Raw genomic sequence first — 20202 nt, 5'->3', positions numbered from 1 at the left:
AGGAATCACTTGAGCCTAGGAGTTTGAGGTTGCTGAGAGCTGTGACCACATGGCACTCTACCAGGGCTAAGAAAGTAAGACTCTGTCTCAAAGAAAAAAAGAAATTTGTCATTATGTGCTGGGGAATCTATTACATGCCAGTGAATGACTAGTCATTAGCAACAAATGAGTTCATGAACAAAATGTTCCTCTAGATCAGTGGTTCTCAACCTTCGTAATACCTTCTAATGCTGTGACCCTTTAATACAGTTCCTTATGTTGTGGTGACCCCCAACCATAAAATTATTTTCATTGCTACTTCATAACTGTAATCTTGCTACTATTATGAATCGTAATGTAAATATCTGATAAGCAGGATGTATTTTCATTGTTACAAAGGCGTCGCGACCCACAGGTTGAGAATCGCTACTCTAGAAGAAAGTATGTTTGGTGTTAAAACAGGATAGATGGTAGAGAGTCCGTGTGATGGAACCACGGATAACCTGGGGATGTCAGAGAAAGCTTCAGATTTAGTGTCCATTTGAGCCAGACACGTGGAGATGAGGTGAAGAGGACTTTTTCAGGCAAAGCCCACAAGGGGAGGGATTTCTAGAAGGAGAGAATGTCCTGCGTAAGTACTTGGAGTTGCAAAAGGAAGCGTGGGCCGTGGTCCTAAGGCAGGCTTTGCAGGTTGTGGGAAGGAAAGGAAAGAGCTGAAGGAGTTTGCGGTGGGCTGCTTGGCGTGGGTAACCACTGAGCTGGTGAGCATCCCAGCGACACGCCCAGATCTTCATTTTGTCTTGGAGGAGGGGAGGTCAGGGATACCTCTGGCTGGTGAGCATCCCAGCGACACGCCCAGATCTTCATTTTGTCTTGGAGGAGGGGAGGTCAGGGATACCTCTGGCTGGTGAGCATCCCAGCGACACGCCCAGATCTTCATTTTGTCTTGGAGGAGGGGAGGTCAGGGATACCTCTGGCTGGTGAGCATCCCAGCGACACGCCCAGATCTTCATTTTGTCTTGGAGGAGGGGAGGTCAGGGATACCTCTGGCTGGTGAGCATCCCAGCGACACGCCCAGATCTTCATTTTGTCTTGGAGGAGGGGAGGTCAGGGATACCTCTGGCAACAGGGGTAACAGATGAGGAAATAGAATAACAATATTTTTTAACATTGGATTCAATGGAGACATTTGATGGATGAAGGAGGTAGTGGGATTATATGGCATGGGGACTCTGGGAGACATTTCCTGAGGTGGTTTCATTCAGCCTCTTTTGTAGGAATTAACTTCCAAGCGCTAATGTGGCAAACAGAAATTTTACTCAAACCACTACTGCCACCCAGTGGAAACATGGCAAACCCCCCACGACAGGGTTTAAAGTCAATATTCAGTGTTGGTCGTGCCCTTGCCAGTTTTCACCCAGTCTTTTTTTATTATCTATCCCCTCCCCTCTCCCCAAACTGAATCTGTGATTTACAAAACTGAAAAATGTCATTTACTGATAATTTTTCCCATTTTTATAAATCAGAAACATAAATAAATGCCAATCAGAGCTTCTGATCCATGATAATCAACAAGTATTTGTATTTTGAGTTGATTTCATTCTGATCAAAATAAACTTTTTTTTTTGGTAAAGACAGAGTCTCACTTTGTCGCCCTCAGTAGAGTGCTGTGGTGTCACAGCTCACAGCAGCCTCCAACTCCTGGGCTTAGGCAATTCTCTTGCCTCAGCCTCCCACGTAGCTGGGACTACAGGCGCCCACCACAGCATCCGGCTATTTTTTGTTGCAGTTTAGCCAGGGCTGGGTTTGAACCTGCCACCCTCGGTATATGGGGCCGGTGCCCTACCCACTGAGCCATAGGTGCCACCCATAAATAAATGGTTTGCTCAGTCTGTGCAGTCTTTACTAAAACAGATGCTCAATGTTTTAGTTCTCTTGTTACTATTTTTTAATAATGAGAATAGTTTGCAAAGATGCTACCTGCAAAGTGATCCTGATTTAGGGCCTAGGTGCAGGGGTCCTCAAACTTTTTAAACAGGGGGCCAGTTCACTGTCCCTCAGACTGTTGGAGAGCCGGACTGTGGGCCCTGGGACTAGTCGGCTGCTAAGCAGGACAGGCAGCAGTGACAAAAACACCCAGTGGGCCGGATAAATGTCCTGGGCAGGCTGTAAGTGGCCCTCCAGCCGTAGTTTGAGGATGCCTGGCTAGGGGATCATTGATCTTCAGTGGGTCTCAACAGGGGGGCAACTGTGCTCCCCAGAGGACATTTGTCAACATAAGGAGACATTTTTGGTTGTCAAACCTGGGTTGTGGGTGCTATTGGCATTTAGCAGGTAGAGGCCAGGGATGCTGATAAAAATCTTATGATGCATAGGAGAAGCCCCACAGTAAGAACTTTTTGGCCCCAAATGTCAAGTATTGAGGTTGAAAACTCTAATCTAGGCCAATTCCTGACCTATAGTGTACAAAGGAAGAAGATAAGATCTGGAATAGTTAAATGAGTTTTCCTTTTATTTTATAATTTTAATTTTTAAATTAGGCAATACATTCAAAGGAAAGTTCCAAAAGTAGAACAGAAAAAGATATATAGGATTTGAACAGATATTTCTCCAAAGAAAACAAACAAATGGCCATAAGCAATGAAAAGATGCTCAACATCATTAATGGGAAATGCAAATTAAAACCACAGTGAGATACTGTATTATACCACTAGTATGGCTATAATTAAAACAGTAAAAATGGAAAAGAAAAAGTGTTGGTGAGAATATGGAGATATTGGAACTTTCATACATAGCTGGTTGTGGAGAGTGGACCATGAGGCGGCAGGGCCAACACAGCCTGGGGAACATTGAGGGAATGAACCCTCAACTGCTTCTTCTCCTTCCCCCAAACAACCATATTCCTTTCTTCATGCTCCCTCTGCCAGAAGTCACATAGCTCTTTCTTTGTCTAGTTACTTTTTAGGAACTATGCAGAAATCCTTGTGATCTTTCCCTTTTTACTTCTTATAGTTAAGGAAGTTAAGTAGAAACCATTAATAGGATGATTTATCTTTGTTAAAGTTATTTACATTTTCCAATCATACTGTAGGACCACAGATATGCCTTTTGTCTGTGGTACTTCCCCATAGACAACCCTGTCAAGATACTATAAAATAAAGCTGATTTTGTGCTTTGGTGCTGGCTGCAGCCATCGGCTCTCTCAGAACTCCTGATCCCATCTTTCGTCTCTGGGTCTTCTCTTGTGTTCTATATTCCTCAATCCCCGCCACTTCCACTCTGATTCGTTCCCCTTCCCTGTGCAGGCTCGTGAAAGCTAGTGGGAATGTAAAACTGTAGCTGCTGTGGAAAAAGCTTGGCAGTTCAAAAAGTTATGCATAGATTTTGTGTGTGTGTGAGAGACAGAGTCTTTTTTTTTTTTTTTTAATTTATTAGGCATGTATATGTTTATTTTCCTTTAGGTGGTATTTTTTGGAAAATTACACTTTCAAAGAATCAGCCTCTACAAAATGAAATCTTTCCAAAAGATTTCCAAAATCTTTCCAAAAATGATATCTAGTATCCAGATTCTCAAAACTCACAAAACCAATTGGAAAGTCTGGTTGTCAGCCAATGGTGTTATACCCACATCAGTTTCACATCAAAATAATAATCTACAGCTAATTTCATTAGTCAAATTCCAATTCTAAATATTACTAGAAACTACCATGTTATTCTCAATTGTGTTGACAATTATCTTATTGCTGAATTGTACATTATAATTTTTCTTTGGCAACTTTCATTTATTAATTACCACAATGGGACACCTAAAAGATCTGTATTAACTTAGTACTTCAAAACTTCACCGTTTAAATGTAATTTGTGATAGATGCTAGAATAGGAAAGCCTCTAAACATGCCTAAGAACAGCCAACAACAACAAAAAAATTGCTAAATAATCACTACTAAAAGCTTTTCAGTTGTTAAATATAAGTATATAATTCAGTTCAATATTACCAGTGAAAATATTAGTGTTAGCTCTGATTCTCTTTAAGAACTTCTATGACAAAGGACAAAAAAAAGGAGAAGAAAATAACATCAGGGTATCTGTCAATTTTTCTGGAAGGTTGTTTCATATAAATTTAAAATGACCTAAAATTGGCCAAAATATAACATGAATTTTCACTATCATACCTCATAAACTTACACTTGAAGTACACTGACAGCTTGTTAATTCTTAATTCTTATTCCATAGAATAAGCCTATTTTGGAAGCTTGGCACAACAGTAACAAGAAATTTAAACTGGAAGCAAAAGTCCAGAAATGTAACTAAAAAATCTTTTCTCTATATAATAAAATCATCAACTTAAATTATAAGTGGCTTCCACTAAAAATTACCACTCCAAAATTCACAAAAGGAAATTAATAGATATGGTAGAAATTGCACTCTGAAATATGCAGTATGTTCATATTACAAAGATAAATGATGAAGGTTAACCAGCAAATATTCAAATAGGTAAGTAGGCAAATATTTGTATGCAAACTTTCATGAATAAGATACAAGAAATGATTCACTTGGATAATTTTATGTACAGCTTGTATACAATTTAAAACAAGTACAACTGAAAATGGTTCTATGGAAAAGCCACATAAAGTCAAATGAAATACTAAACAACAGTCTTATAAATTGGTCTCTCTTAGGAGTTCTCAGAAGAATAACCCAGTAATGTAATTCTAAGAAATGCCCTCTTCTTGATCAATCATTTCTGTTTTTACTGAAAACACATCTGCCAGCATATGCTTTGGAATTTCTGAACCTCTGACTTTCAAAGCATAACAAGCATTCTCCACTTTGGCCAGACTCTGTTTCAAGGTATACAGCTTTTTAGAAACCTCATATGGTCCAGTGTTGCCAATGAATGAAAATCCATCATAAACCTGCCGTAAAAACTGGCTCACTTCAAAGGGGGTGTCAATGTCCCCATTCCCCACACTGTTAATACACATCCGCATCAATTCTCCAGTTAAATCAGCCACTCCTAGAAGGTAATCCACAGGTGTGATTTTCAGGCTCCAAGTGCCAAACTGTTTATCCTGTGCATCAGAAGAGGGAATCTTATTTTCTTTCCCGTTGTCTTCAGTTGTAAATATCAATTGCTTATTAATTTCATCCATACTGATTAATGATCGTGTTTTGATGAAGTACTGAAAAGAGACAGCTTCCACATATTCTTGCAGTCCTGTAGTAATGGCTCTATGGAATTGGTGCATGTCTTCTCCTGACGGCTCCTGTGCTACCTGCAGTATCTTCTGTCGGACACCATCCAGTTTAATTTCTGATTCATTCAGTATTTCTTCCATATCAGGAGCACTCGTAATCCTATGGAGTAGAAAAATAGCCCTTTTACTTTCAACAGTTATATCCCGACTAAGTTTCACAAGTCTCTCATATTTGTCATGCCTTGCATCAAGCTCCTGCTGAAATGATTTGAAGGCCAGCATCACGGGTGAAGATGAATTAACATCCCTCCCTTCTCTTCTTTGGTTATGTGGAAAATTGTCATGCTTCCTTTTCCTGAACCCTCCTGATCCTTCTCTGCCGCTCATGTCGGCAAGGCCTCCGGTAAGACGAGCGGCGAGGGAAGGCCCTGGACCCAGCGGCACACACACGGCGCCGGCCGACTACCGAGAGACAGAGTCTTACTCTGTCACCCTGGTAGAGTGCCATGGCATCATCATAGCTCACAGCAACCTCAAACTCTTGGGCTCAGCAATCCTCCTGCCTCAGCCTCCCAAGTAGCTGGGACTATAGGTGTTAACACCTGGCTAGTTTTTTTATTTTTAGTAGAGACAGGATCTCGTTCTTGCTCCGGCTGGTCTCAAACTCCTGAGCACAAGCAATGCTCCCACCTCAGCCTACCAAAGTGAGCCACCATACTCGGCCTAAGCGCAGAATTTTAACGTGACCCAGCAATTCAACTCTTGGGTATTTGTCCATAGAGCTGAAAATAGGTACTCAAATGCTATGAATGTTCATAGCAGCAATATTCACAATAGCCAAAAGATGGAAACAGCCCAAGCGTTCATTATCCAATGCATAAATAAACAAAATGTGCTATATACAAACAATGGAATATTCCTTATATAATATACATGGGTGAACTTCATAAATATTATGCTTAGTGGAAGAAGCCAGACATGAAGGTCACATGTTTGTATGATCCCATTTATATGAAATATCCCAAATAACTAAATTCCTAGAGAAAGCAGATCTGTGTTTCCAGCCTGAGGAAATGTTGAGTTGATGCAAAATTTGTTCATATCCGTTGTGTTACTGGATATGAACAAGATACTAAGATAGGGGTATCTGGGAGACGGGGGATCTGCGGAGGAGCTGCTTAATGACTGTGGGGTTGTCTTCTGAAGTGATGAGGATGCTTTGGAACCATACAGAGGCGGTGGCTGCAACAGCATTGTGAATGTACCAACTTCCACTGAATTGCATGCTTGGGAATGGTTGATTTAATGTCATGTGAATTTGATGTCAATTTTTGAACGTTTAAAAGAAAGCTTCATCTCTGCGTTCAGCACAGTGCCCACTACACCAACGTTCTTAGCATCTTAGGGACCTCCCAGCGTACTTCTGCACATACACATACATGGATAGGCTGTTATCACCTTCCTCATTTTTATGCAGGGGCAGCATATTTTATAAATTATTCTGTGCTGTGCCTTTCTCAGCGATTTATCTTGGACATCTATGACGTTATCAGGGCAGTTACTTCATAAGATGTGGCTTGATCTGGTTTGTCTGATATTTCCGGATGATTAGATTCAGACTATCCATCTTTGGTAAGAATACCACAGAAATGCATCTTCGAGTTGCCTCTCATCCACTGGCACACAATTTCGATGTGTCCCATTGCTAATGATAATTATTTGATCATTGGATTAAGGTGATGTCTACTGGTCAGTACTTAAGACTGGAATTAGTCGATACATTAAGGGGCCCTGGTTTCTTTAGTGGAGGATGGTATCTGGGAACGGAAATCTAAGCATTAGGGATGCTTATTGCTGCATGTTGATTCCTTTTATCAGTGCCCCCTGCAACAAACCTCCCATCTTGCCACTGTCCCCTCCTTTGCATGCTTTCCTCACCCTATTCAGGTCCCGACATCCTGTGCCAGTCCCTCCTTCTGCACGGACATCCTCCCCATTTGTTAAGGCTTCAACAACCCACAGTGGGTCTACCCTTTATCCCAGTGTTGACACCCTCTTTTAGGCTCCAACTCACTCAGGCGCCAACAGTCCACATCAGGCCACCCAGAGCTGGGGGCTTCCTTCATCCTACTTGCTGTCCCTCTCCATGTATGGTCACCAACCTCACCTCCTCAGGCACCGACTTCCCACATTAGACCACCTTCCTATGTGGAGACCCTCCTCCTCCTCCTTAGAGTCTGATGTCCAAACTGACTGCCCCTCTATGTGGGTTCCCTCCTCACCCCACCTGGGCCACTGCGGCCAGCCTCTCCCCTCAGCAGAGATGACTACTTTGCTTGGCTATACCTAATGGTTTCATTTTAAGAGTGTTGTTCAGGAAGGGAAGAGGAAGAGCCTTCTATCAGCTCCTAACATTCACCATCACTCTGGAAGAAAGGAACAATTACCCTTATGTCGTGGAAAACACTTAATGATGCCTGGTGCGGTGGCTCGTGCCTGTAATCCCAACACTGTGGGAGGCTGAGGAGGGAGAATTGCTTGAGCTCAGGAGTTCGAGACTTGCCTGAATGAAAGTGAGACCTGACTCCTAAAAAAATGGAAAAACCCAGCTGGACTCTGCGGCAAGCACCTGTAATCCCAGTGGTTTCAGGAGGCAGAGGCAGAGGGATGCCTACAGCCTGAGTCTGAGGTTGCAGTGAGCTATGATGCCATTGCACTCTGCTCAGGGTATAGGGTGGGACTCTGTCTGAACAACAACAACAAAAAGCAAAGAAATAAAAATAAAAAATATGCAAGGAAATAAAAAAAAAAAGAAAAACAATGAGGGTGAGTAATTTACTCAGACTTCCTCTGAGAGCAGAGATTCAAACTTGAATTTAAATCTGCCCCTAGAACCAAGTGCTACCAACTACTGGGCTGTCAACAATATAAAACAATCATGAAACATGTGCTATCACATATACTATATCAATGTTTTCCATGACATCTTCTGCTCCCTCATATGCTGCCCTTTTTATGTAACCCATGGATATGAACACATTTTGAGTCAACTCAACATTTCCTCAGGCTCAGCTCTCTCCCACATCCATGACTGCTACTCCCTCCAGCTGCCTCTGCAGTGATGGACTGCTCAATGTGACTATAGGTCTAGACTCATCTCTCAAATCTTGAGTTACCCGAGGAGTCCAGGCAATGTAATTTTCTGGTCCATGGAGGGGCTGGTCTCTCCATAAATATATAGGCTGTGATTTTTATGCTGGTTTTACATCACATAAACCAAAGCTTTGGGGGATGATGGTTAGATTTTTGATTGATTATAAATGTAGGAGGAAAAAAAAACCATTTATTGAGCATTACCAACCATAGTGTTCTACGTGTTTTGCATTTAATATCTCATTTAATGTTTTGTATATAATATCTCATTTAATGTTTTGGACATAATATCTCATTTAATATTTTGCACATATCTCATTTAATGTTTTGTATATAATATCTCATTTAATGTTTTGCATGTATCTCATTTAATGTTTTACACATTAATATTACAATATTTTACACATAATATATTACACATAATATCTCATTTAATGTTTTGTATATAATATCTCATTTAATGTTTACACATAATATCTCATTTAATCTTTTGCACGTAACATCTCATTTAACGTTTTTCATATAGTATCTCATTTAATCTTTTTCATTTAATGTCGACCTTGTGAGGAAGTGTTAGGAAAGAGCCCCAACTTTAAGTAGCAAGGAGTAAACCTGCTAGCTCTCAGTAAGTACTGAAAGGGGACAAAAAGGCTCAACAGATCAGAGCAAGGCAGTTTATTACACACAGCAGAGCAAACAGCAGGAGCATCATGTTAGCTGTGTCAGTTTCCCAGCTTGCAAGTCCCGGGGATTAAGTGATGGGCCCAGATACACATAGATGTTAGGCACACAATGGCTTCCTCCACAGCTGAGGAACCAGAGCTAAAGGCCTAGAATGTTCTGAGTAAACAGCAAACACTGTAGCAAGCAGCAAACAAGTGGTCCTGCATTGGTCACACTGTGACCACAGTTGTGCTGTGATCACAATGACCTACTTACTTGTTTATGTGCCTGGCTATAGATACTGTTCAATATTTGGAGACAGACAAATGACGTAAATATTGTATCTTAATAGCAGCCTTATAAAATGGGTACTCTTACCATTATCCTCTTTATTGATGAGGAAACTGAGGCAGAGATCACTTGCACATGGCAGAATCAGGATTTGAACTCAGTCTTGGCTCCTAAGTGCAATACTGAGTTTCCTTTTGGGGGTTTCAGAAAAATGACACCTCAAAGCATGATGGTGCTTTGGCATGCTGAGTACTTTGTTTTATGTTTGTTTGTTTGTTTGTTTTTTAAATAGAGTCTCACTTTGTTGCCCTCAGTAGAGGGTAGAGTGCTGTACCATCATAGCTCACAGCAACCTCAAACTCTTGGGCTCAAGCGATCTTCTTGCCTCAGCCCTCCAAAGCTGGGACTACAGGCGCGCCTGCCACAATGGCTGGCTATTTTTAGAGACAGAGTTTTGCTCTTGCTCAGGCTGGTCTGGGTCTTGCTCAGTCTGGTCTGGAACTCCTGAGCTCAAGCGATCCACACATCTTGGCCTCCCAGAGTTCTAGGATTACAGGTGTGAGCCACCACTTCCAGCCTATGCTGAGTACTTTGAACTAAAGCAGTAGCCTCAGAACCAAGGTCTCTCTGACCTTCTCCAGCACCCTTGTCTCTTGCCCTTCTGCCTCTCCTGAAGGCCAGGGAGGAACTTCTCTCTGAAGTTCCTTCATCTACTAATGACCTGATCCAAGAAAGAGCAGCACAGTTGTCTTTAATCTTCTTATTGAAATTTCCTTAACCAAGGAAAATTAAACTCATATTACAGAAGAAGAGATTGAAAATCAAACACCAAACCAAAGCCCAGATGCTTTGTCCTCCACCATTATTTGATCTATGGGTCTATTCACCTCTTCTAAAAGTCATTTACTAATCCCTTTAAAAGTGCCTATGTCTCCCATTCTTCTCTCCCCTGTGAAGAAGGGTATGTAAATTTCTACCTTACTGGGTTATTGGGCATTCACTTTCCCACAATGCTCCTGTGCATGTAAATACATTTGTATGCTTTTTCTCCTGTGAATTAGTCTAGTGCCAGTTTACTTTTCAGACTCAACATCAAAGAGGTAAAAGGCTAGGTGCCTGTGGCTCAAGTAGCTAAGGCTAAGGCTAAGGCACCTGAGTTGGCGGGTTCAAATCCAGTCCGGGCCCACCAAACAACAATGTCGGCTGCAACCAAAAAATAGCCAGGCATTGTGGTGGACGCATGTAATCCCAGCTACTTGGGAGGTAGAGGCAAGAGAATCGCTTGAGCCCAGGAGTTGGAGGTTACTGTGAGCTGTGATACCACAGCACTCTACCCAGGGCGAGAGCTTGAGGCTCTGTCTCAAAAACAAAAACAAAAACAAAAACAAAAAAACCCAAAGAGGCGAGAGAGGGGATTGGAATTCTTTAGCCCATATACCTCTGATGTATGATTCTTTTTCTAAAATGGAACAATGGGCTATGAACCACCAAAAAAGACTTGAATTTTACTCTAACTTTAGTAACTCTATAATCCAAGAAGGTTAATCTAGTTTTTAATCTTAATTTTTTTTTTTTTCAGTTTTTGGCCGGGGCTGGGTTTGAACCTGCCACCTCCGGCATATGGGACTGGCACCTTACTTCTTTGAGCCACAGGCGCTGCCTGAAGCTTAATTTCTTCACTAGACAAAATACCACCATATCTCAGGGTTGACATAATATACATAAAGCTTCCACCAGACAGAGGCACTCAAATCTTGGCTTTTTTTCCCCTTACACCTACCCTGATTATAACTGTAACTGATTCCAGCTATAATCATAGAAAAATAAGATGTTGAAATTATGGGAATTAAAGAAAATAAAAGGAAGAGCTCATTAATTTCAAAAGAAAATTTTCTAAACTTTATTCCCTTTCATCATGCATTAATATTTCTTAATATACCATATTTGTTTATTTTCACTCTACTCAAACACGTTTTGGGGAGACGCATGATTGAGTAAAGGAAAAAATCTTAGGGTTTGGAGCCATTTCACTATGGATTTTAGCCGTTAGCAAAAATAGGTAACTTCTTTGAGTCCGTCTCCTCATCTCTAAAATGGGGACAATGATATCGACCCAGAGGCACTGTGAGGATTTAAGATAAATTGCATGCCATAGTCTACATAATATGGCAGACACTCAATAATTTGGGGTTCCCTTCTTCCCGAAAAGTTTTTTCAGTTCCAGAAGGCCACATATCACATGTCCATTTTATTCACTTCAGTAAACACTGCTTGATCATTTGATAAATTTTGGGAATTGCTAAGTAATGGTGGATCTTAAGCTTTAGCAAACTTCATCCTCAAAATGTCCTTACATGTATAATCTCATCTTCAAAAATATAAACCCTGTTATCTCCCCCACATCAGATCCAAAACTATTCTGAGGGATAATCGGTTGAGCTACATGCCAACATGGCAATATTTTTAATGCCTTTAAAATAATAATGCCTTTTAATTTGGGAATTATGTTTCTAAAGATTAACTTAAAAGAAGCAGAGATACAGTCACAAATTAATGTACAAGTATGTTCAATGCACGTTGTTTATAATGGGAAATGGAAATAAGAGGATGATTAATAAATTATTACATATGCATAATATACAGAGTTAATGGAGACATTAAGACATAGCTTAGGAGAATATTATAAGAGAATTTGCTCAATATGAAGTGAAGAGAACAAGTAAGAAAAACATGTAGCTATCTTGTTTTTAAAAAGTGTAGGTGTTAAATAGTACACGCAAAAAAATTATTTTCTTGGGTAGGATTACTAGTGATTTTAGTAACTTTTTAGAAGTGTCTACATTTACCAAAATTTCATCAAAATATATGTATGCCATTAATAATTAGAAAAATACCAATGATCTATGCCCACTTAAATTTAATAGGGTATTTAAGATTAATATTTAACATGAAGAGAAAAACCAACCTTAAACACAATTATCTTTATATAGATTACCATAGTATTTTGTTTCACATCATTGAGATAAAAGTCAGACGTCTAAAGTGCATACTGAGCTTTGGGAAGGTGGCTTCACAAGTAGGAAAAGCAAAAAACTTTGGGATTGAAACCCAGCTGTGCAGCCCTGGGCTACTTACCCACTGGGCCTTCATCCTCACCTCTAAAATGGGGCTGTAACTATCACACCATTTGCTGAGATTGCCATAATAATTGTGAAAGAGCTTGGCACACAGGTACTTAAAGTCTGTAGAGAGACTGAAGATTGATGAAGTGTGGAGAAAAATCCACTGAACTCTGGGTAAATAATTCCAACAACTGTTAGGTAAAGGCTACACTACAAATTACTGTCTCATTAGATTCTCCAACATTCACATGGACAATATTAAGATAATAAGCATCTACTGAGCCCTTACAAGGCCAAGCACAGTTTCAATCGCTTTTACAGTTTTTTAATTTTATTTTTTTTGCCCGGGTCCGATTTGAACCCACCACCTCCGATATAGGGGTCCGGCTCCTACTCCTTGAGCCACAGGCACTGCCCTCAACCACTTTTAAATTAATTAGGATGGAGAATGGTACAGTTTTGATTTTTTTGTTTGTTTGTTTTGAGACAGTCTCAAGCTGTCCCCCTGGGTAGAGTAATGTGGTGTCACAGCTCACAGCAACCTCAAACTCTTGGGCTCAAGTGATTCTCTTGCCTCAGCCTCCAAGTAGCTGGGACTACAGGTGCCTGCCACAACGCCCACCTTTTTTTTTTTTTTCAGTATTTGGCCGGGCCTGGGTTTGAACCCACCACCTTCGTCGTATGGGACCGGCGCCCTACCCCTTTGAGCCACTGGCGCTGCCTCGAATGGTACTGTTTCTAAAGCTTTGTTACAGCCGGGAAACAATGGCTCTAGGCGGTTAAGACACTACACCATCCCCATTCGACAGACCGAGGTTCTGAACCAGGCTGTCTCCAAAGCCTCAGCCATAACGTACTCCCTAAAGCCGCAATACGCAAGAGTTCACCCCCAGTTCCATATTCATCTCTTTTTTTTTTTTTTTTTTTTTTTTTTTTGAGACGGAGCCTCAAGCTATCCCCCTGGGTAGAGTGCCATGGCATCACGCTCACAGCAACCTCCAACTCCTGGGCTCAAGCGAGTCTCCTGCCTCAGCCTCCCAAGTAGCTGGGACTACAGGCGCCCGCCACGACGCCCGGCCATTTTTTTTTTGGTTGCAGCCATCATTGTTGTTTGGCGGGCCCGGGCTGGGGATTCGAACCCGCCACCTTAGGTGTATGTGGCTGGCGCCTTAGCCGCTTGAGCCACAGGCGCTGAGCCTCCATATTCATCTCTTAACCTCTGCAAACCCACAAAGCGCTCAGTACTTCCCAGAGCGTATTCTCCAAGATCTGCATTGAGGATTTCAGATCAAAGTGAGCCGAACGTACTGTAACACTGAGGTTACAAGAAAAACCAGTGAGATTCTGATTAATACCGTTACATCAGAAGAATTAATCTGCGATATATTCCCTACGTCCTTAATCATGGGGGTACATAAAAAGATTGTGCCGTGTCTCTGCTGGCACACAAGAGAGACAGTCGGACAGGAGACCCCTACACCGTGCCCCAGGCGCAACCTGACGTCCCCTGAAATAAATTCTGGCCCTGATTCTCTTCGGTGCGTTTCACCCCACCTAGTCTATCTGGAGTAGTGCAAGGGTTTCAAACGGGGTGAATTGGGCATTACATAATACAGAACACCCAGTAGAAGGGGGCAGGGCAGGGACGCCCTCAAATGCCGGAACCTGCGTAAGAGTGAAGAAGAAACTTCAGAGCCCCGAATTTGTCCTTACAGGTGTAAAGGACAAAGTAATCCCCCATTAGCCAAGATGGCAAGAAGGCACGTCGACGCCCCCAAGGTACACGGCCGCTCCTAGGTCGCCCCTCAAGGCACTGGGGCAAACTAGAAGTCGAAGGGTCCATACTGAGCCGTAACTACTGCCGCAGCCAGGCAAAATACCCAGCCTCTGGTTGCTAGGAAACACTGCCTAGCCACCTCCTCCAATCAGCAGGCGTCTCTTTGTGTCCAATCACAGAAGCCAGGAGAAGACTGGTGAGAGGTGAAAGGTTACACTGCAGTTTGGCGGCCATTTCTCGTGAAGCTCTGCAGTTCGGGACCAGAGATAGCTTCTGCAGTCACGAGGGAAGGCGGCGGCTCGGTTGGCAGCGAGTAGCTTGCAGCATTCGCTCGTAGTTACCATGGTAAGGAGAAATGGAGTGGCCGGAGGGTGGGAGAGGGAGAAAGAAAGAGGGAAGGAGAGCGGCCAGCTTTGCCGGGCTTGGTGGTGGCTTCGCGCGTTTCCCATTGATGGGCGTGCGGAGCGGCTCGCTCGCCCGCCGGCCCCTTCCTCCCGCGAGTTCTCGAGCGCGCGTTTATTCAGTGCTTCTCTCTCCCACCCCTAGCTGTGCTCCTGCCTCCTGCCCCCTCTTCTTTTGAATCCTGACCTGTGGCATTTTTGCTGGTCAAGGTAAAGCCAGAGGGAGTTTTCACTTTCCACTCACTGCACTCCGGAATCCGCTTTCACTCCGTGAAAGCACTGATGAAGATGCGACCACGCTTTCGATAGCTCTTTCGGGTGTAGGAGGTGGACGTTAGTCAAACAGAAGCAAATACGCAATTGCAAATAATGATCAGTGCTAAGAAAAGCAGACAGGATACTGAGTGCGTGCGTTTCTACATCGCAATGGCTCGGTCTGACATGGCCTCCCTAGGAGGTGGGTTTTGACCTGAAACCGAAGTGACCTGAAAATACGGCCCCTTAAAAGAGCAGGAGGAAGAGTGTACTAAGCACTGGGAGCAGGGAGCATAAGCCTTTCAGCTGGCCAGCTTGACCAGTGGAGGTATTTAGAGAGTTGACAGCTGTAGCCACTTGCAAGAACAGTGGTTATGAGATAGGGTCTGAGGAGCAGGCATGAGGCAGGCCCTCTTAGGCCAATTGGAGGTTTGGCTTCTACTCCAAGTGCAACTGGAAGCCAGTGAAACATTTTAAGCAGAGATAACGACATGATTTATTGTAAAAAAATAATTGTTGCGTGGGCAATAAGCTGGGGAGAGTGAGAACTGCAGCCCCGTTAGGTTATTGCAGTAGTTCCCATGTCCTTTAAGATCATTCTGAATATGCTTATCTTAGGTTCGGTAGCCAAGTTTCTTGGTTTTGGGATGATGGGTGAGCAGACGAAGGGGAAAAAGTCTGCATTTACTGGAGGCACTACTGGCTTACCGAATCAAAAAGCATTGAGTGATTTTTTGAGACAGAGTCTCAAACTATCATCCTGGGTAGAGTGCCATGGCATCACAGCTCCCAGGAACCTCAAACTCTTGGGCTTAAGCGATTCTCTTGCCTCAGCCTCCCAACTAGCTGGGACTACAGGCACCTGCCACAACACCCAGCTATTGTTGTTTTTGCAGTTGTCATTGTTTTAACTGGCCTGGGCTGGGTTTGAACCAGCCACCTTGGTGTACGTGTTTTAAGTAAGTGGCAGTACTAGTAACGCAAAGTCAGGTAAGACCTACTCCTGGCTGATGGAATTAAAGTCAAAGACCATTAAGGGAGACGTGCTCCCTGCTTCCTTCTGTAGTCTCTTATTTGGGACTCTGACACACAATACTGAATTGTTTGCATATCCCCGAGATCACCCTGTTGCATAACTCTTCCCTCCTTTTATATAGGCAGCCCTCTTGCCTGGAACAGTCTTTTTCCCTTCCACAAGTCAGCTCTCATCCTTTAAAACTGAGGTATTGCTTATTTCAGGCAACCTTTCCTTTTTTCCCCTGGATTGGTTTGGTACCTTTGCGCATAGCATTTCTCCTCTTACTACAGTATACAATATAATTATCTCTCCCCTCCCCCCACTTCTTGAGGAGGACTGCCATCGCATTTATTTTTAGTACCTTTACCTTTGTTTCTTTGGAACTCGAAACAGTGAATGATATAGCTATTCAGTGTTTCTTAAATGAATAATGAATATGTTGTTTTGATGGGTTAGAGGTGAAACTGGCTATTTCCACTTCCTTAATACTTTTTAGTAAGTGAAAGTGAAGCATTTGCTTCATTTGGCCACCGTAAGATATTGATAGGTGATTTGGTAGGGGAGAGTGGTTGGGGGAAGCCAAGCTGAGGAAAGATAATCCGCTGGGTCCTTTTTTTGTTCTTTGTGCAGAGTTTACCCCTCAATCCCAAACCTTTCCTGAATGGATTGACAGGAAAACCGGTGATGGTGAAACTTAAGTGGGGAATGGAGTACAAGGGCTACCTGGTATCTGTAGATGGCTATATGAACATGCAGGTAAGCTAAAGAGTTATACAGGTGATAAAACGTCTTTATTTTCCTTTACTCCTCAAAGGTTAAGTGTGACTTAAATAATTAAATTGACAAGCATAAAGCAAAAATCAAAAATAAAGTCGAGATCAGGGAGGATGTTATAACTGTGATATACTACCGTGTTTCCCCGAAAATAAGACACTGTTTTATATTTATTTTTTCTCAAGAAGACACACTAAGGCTTATTTTCAGGAGATTCTTTATTTTTATTTTTAGAGACAGTTTCAGTTTGTCACCCTCAGGAGAGTGCTGTGGCATCACAACTCATAGCAACCTCCAGTTCCTGGGCTTAGGTGATTCTCTTGCCTCAGCCTCCCGAGTAGCTGGGACTACAGGTGCCCGCACAACGCCCAGCTATTTTTTTTTTTTTCTTGCAGTTTGGCCTGCCGGGTTTGAACCTGCCACCCTCCGTATATGGGGCCAGCACCCTACTCACTGAGCCATAGGGGCCGCCCTATTTTTATTAAGTATAATACAACAATCTACATTTATTTAAATACAGTTAAGTAATCTTCTGGAACCTGACAGGGGGAGCTGACCTTGTTGGTGGGGCTGGCACTAGTGATGTGTGAACTCCTTTCCCCTAGCTGTTCGCCCGTGGGTGATAGGATGCTTGTAACCTTGGTTACCACATGCGCACCTGCACAAGTTGCAAATGGCTTGGAGAAAGGAGCTGTGGCAGATAAAAGGTATTCCAGTCTTCCTTACCGCTCCACGCTGAAATGCAGGACGTGGCTATGCAGATACGCTAAGACCATCACTAGGTCTTATTATGGGGTAGGGTAGGGCTTATATTTAACAACTGCATAGAAATCCTGCTAGGGCTTTCTTATTTGGGGGGGGGTAGGTCTTATTTTCAGGGAAATACGGTAGGTGTAAGACATGGGCTTAAACCAAAATGCAACAGATTTTACTCCTAGTGGTTAAAGAAAGACCTCAGATCCTTGATTTATAATACCATACAGGAAAGACTAATTTGCTGGAGAAACAAAACGTCCCAGCATGTATCATGAAAGAAATCTTTGAGGTGAAATTCTTAAGTTTTTTAATGAATGTTAAAGGCATAACACCAACATAATTTAATAAATGCGGCTAGGCGCAGTGGCTCACCTGTAATCCTAGCACTCTGGGAGGCCAAGACAGGTGGATTGCCTGAGCTCGTGAGTTTGAGACCAGCCTGAGACAGAGTGAGACCTCATCTCTAAAAAAAAAAAAAAAAAAGCTGGGTGTGGTGGTGGGCACCTGTAGTCCAAGCTTCTTGGGAGGCTAAGGCAAGAGAATTGCTTAAGCCCAAAAGTTTGAGGTTGCCATGAGCTGTGATGCTACGGCACTCTACTGAGGGTGACAAAGTGAGACTCTGTCTCAAAAAAAAAAAAATTCAATAAATGCATTCTTTCACTGGGAAGACAGATCAGCCAAAAGAATTGGACTGAATACATGTCTGTTAAACTGGTTTTTCTAAAATCATTCAGCCAGGGTTTTTGTTGTTATTCTTGTTATTGTGGTGAAACACAGACTAAAAATTTGCAGTTTTAACCATTTTCAAGTGTATAATTCAGTGGCATTATGTATATACACATCCTTGGGCAACTATCACCAATATCCATTTCCAGAACGTCTTAATTATCCAAAAGTGAAATTCTGTGCTCATTAAACAATACCATTCCTTTCCTTCCTCTCCTTACCCTGCGTAATAACTGTTCGATAGCACCTCATACAACTGGAATTGTGAAATATTTATCCTTTTGTGTCTGGCTTGTTTTGCTTACCATAATGTATTCAGGATTCATCTCTATTGTAGCATGTGTCAGAATTCCATTCCTTTTCATGACTAATATTCCTTTGTATGGATATACCATATTTTAATCCATTTATCTCTTGATGGACACTGGGTTGCTTTCACCTTTTGGCCATTTTAAATATGCTGTTATGAACATGGGTGCACAAAATCTGTTTGAGTCCTGCTTTCCAACTTTTGGGGGTATATTCCAAGAAATGGAATTATTGGATCACAAGTAATTTTGTGTTTAATTTTATCTTCTTTCTAAGAAGATATAGAACATACCCAACATAATTACTTTTTAAAAATTAGTTGCCCTTAATACATGATTATTTTTTAACGAGAGAGGGTCTCCCTCTGTTACCCAATTTGAAGTGCAGTTGTATTCTTTCATGAATAAGAAATACTTGTTCATGTCTTTTCCCCCTTTTTTAAATGAGCTTTTTGTTTTTTTTATTGTGTAGAGGTGGTATTTCTAGTCAGGTTTTTAAAGGTTACCTAGTCAAGTACTTAATCCACCTGTGAGTCCAAGGACTCCATACTTGCATGTAGAGTACTAATTTAAGCATTTATCACCTGAAGAATTGACACTGAGGTCCTCCAAATTCTTAACAGAGCATGGATTTTGCATGGGAATCATTTACCAGGACCATGAAAAAATTTGAAAAGTATACCTGTTGTGATGAAAATGCTTTGGAATTTGTGGTGATAGTTGGACAACTTTTGAATATACTAACATCCACTGAATTGTACATTTTGAAAGTGAATTTTATGTTATGGAATTAAATCTAAATTAAAAAGATAGAGAATAGCCACTTGGTATTTGATTTTAGAATTGATAGCTTGTTGGTGAGGCTGCTAGAGTTACAAAACAAAATATACTGCTTTGAGTAAATAGCCACATTGATATCAGCTTTTGAGTTTGTTTTAGTGGTGGGAAATGGTAATATAGTTTGTTACCAGCTATGGTACAGATGCTGTGAAGGAGAAGAAAGGCAAACAAGGGAATAGAGAGACAGTGTGTACGTTGTTTGCATAGCCTCTCTGAAGAAATGGAGTTAAGCAGCGACCAGAATTAGTGAACAACTAAAGTGAGTTATTTGTGGAAAGAGTGTCCTGTTCTATGAAATAGCACGTACAAAGTCCCTGTGGCAGAAGCGAGCTTGGTGTGCTCAAGGCACAGCAAAAAGGCTACAGCAGAGTGAATTAAGGGAAGTTAGGTTGGAGTGGTAGCCCTAGAGAGCCTTTTAAGTGGTGGAGAGGACTTTGGTTTTAATACATGATAGAGTGCCTTTGTGACATTATTGTGTAATTTAGAAATTGTGTTAATTATTGTATAATTTAGTATTGGTGAATGTGCCCCAAATAATTACTTTTTAAAAATTAGTTGCCCTTACTACATTATTATTATTTTTTTTATTTTTTCTCCCTCTGTTGCCCAGGCTGAAGTGCAGTGGTATGTCAAAGCTTATTATAAGCTCCAGCTCCTGGGTTTAAGCAATCCTCTGCCTCGGCCTACCAAAGTGCTGGGATTACAGTCATGAACCATTGACTATTAATTATTTCTGGTAGCTGTTATATGCAAACTAAGCATGTCAACCACCACATGTATTTTAGATAAAAACCATATCCTCTGTATAATAAAGGTTGCCTTTTCTCTTCAAGAGAAGGAACATCATCCTGTAGTAGTATTTGTTAACATGTTTTAAATACCTTATATCACATCCTCTTTAAGGCCTATTTTTCTTTTCCTTCTTTTTTTTTTTTTTTTTT

The 20202-nt window shown here is 41.7% G+C and overlaps 1 protein-coding gene and 1 pseudogene across 2 annotated transcripts in view; one reads left to right on the top strand and one right to left on the bottom strand.

The window, feature by feature from the left end:
* Positions 1-3421: 3421 nt before the first annotated feature.
* Positions 3422-5628, bottom strand: LOC100965255 (annotated as a pseudogene). The gene has a single exon (XR_001161913.2). The product of XR_001161913.2 is annotated as a translin-associated protein X pseudogene (transcript).
* Positions 5629-14378: 8750 nt separating this feature from the next.
* Positions 14379-20202, top strand: part of SNRPF (small nuclear ribonucleoprotein polypeptide F) — a 7557-nt gene continuing 1733 nt past the window's right edge. The window contains exons 1-2 of the mRNA XM_003783341.2: positions 14379-14528; positions 16488-16613. Of these exons, the coding sequence (XP_003783389.1) occupies positions 14526-14528; positions 16488-16613 (129 nt within the window). The 5' untranslated portion in view covers positions 14379-14525. The remainder of the gene's footprint in view (positions 14529-16487; positions 16614-20202) is intronic.

This window comes from Otolemur garnettii, unplaced genomic scaffold (assembly GCF_000181295.1).
Source record: "Otolemur garnettii isolate 467f Iridium unplaced genomic scaffold, OtoGar3 scaffold00007, whole genome shotgun sequence".
Taxonomy (NCBI): Eukaryota; Metazoa; Chordata; class Mammalia; order Primates; family Galagidae; genus Otolemur; species Otolemur garnettii.
The sequence above is the reverse complement of the archived record's forward strand: the minus strand, read 5'-3'. Positions and strand labels throughout refer to the sequence as shown.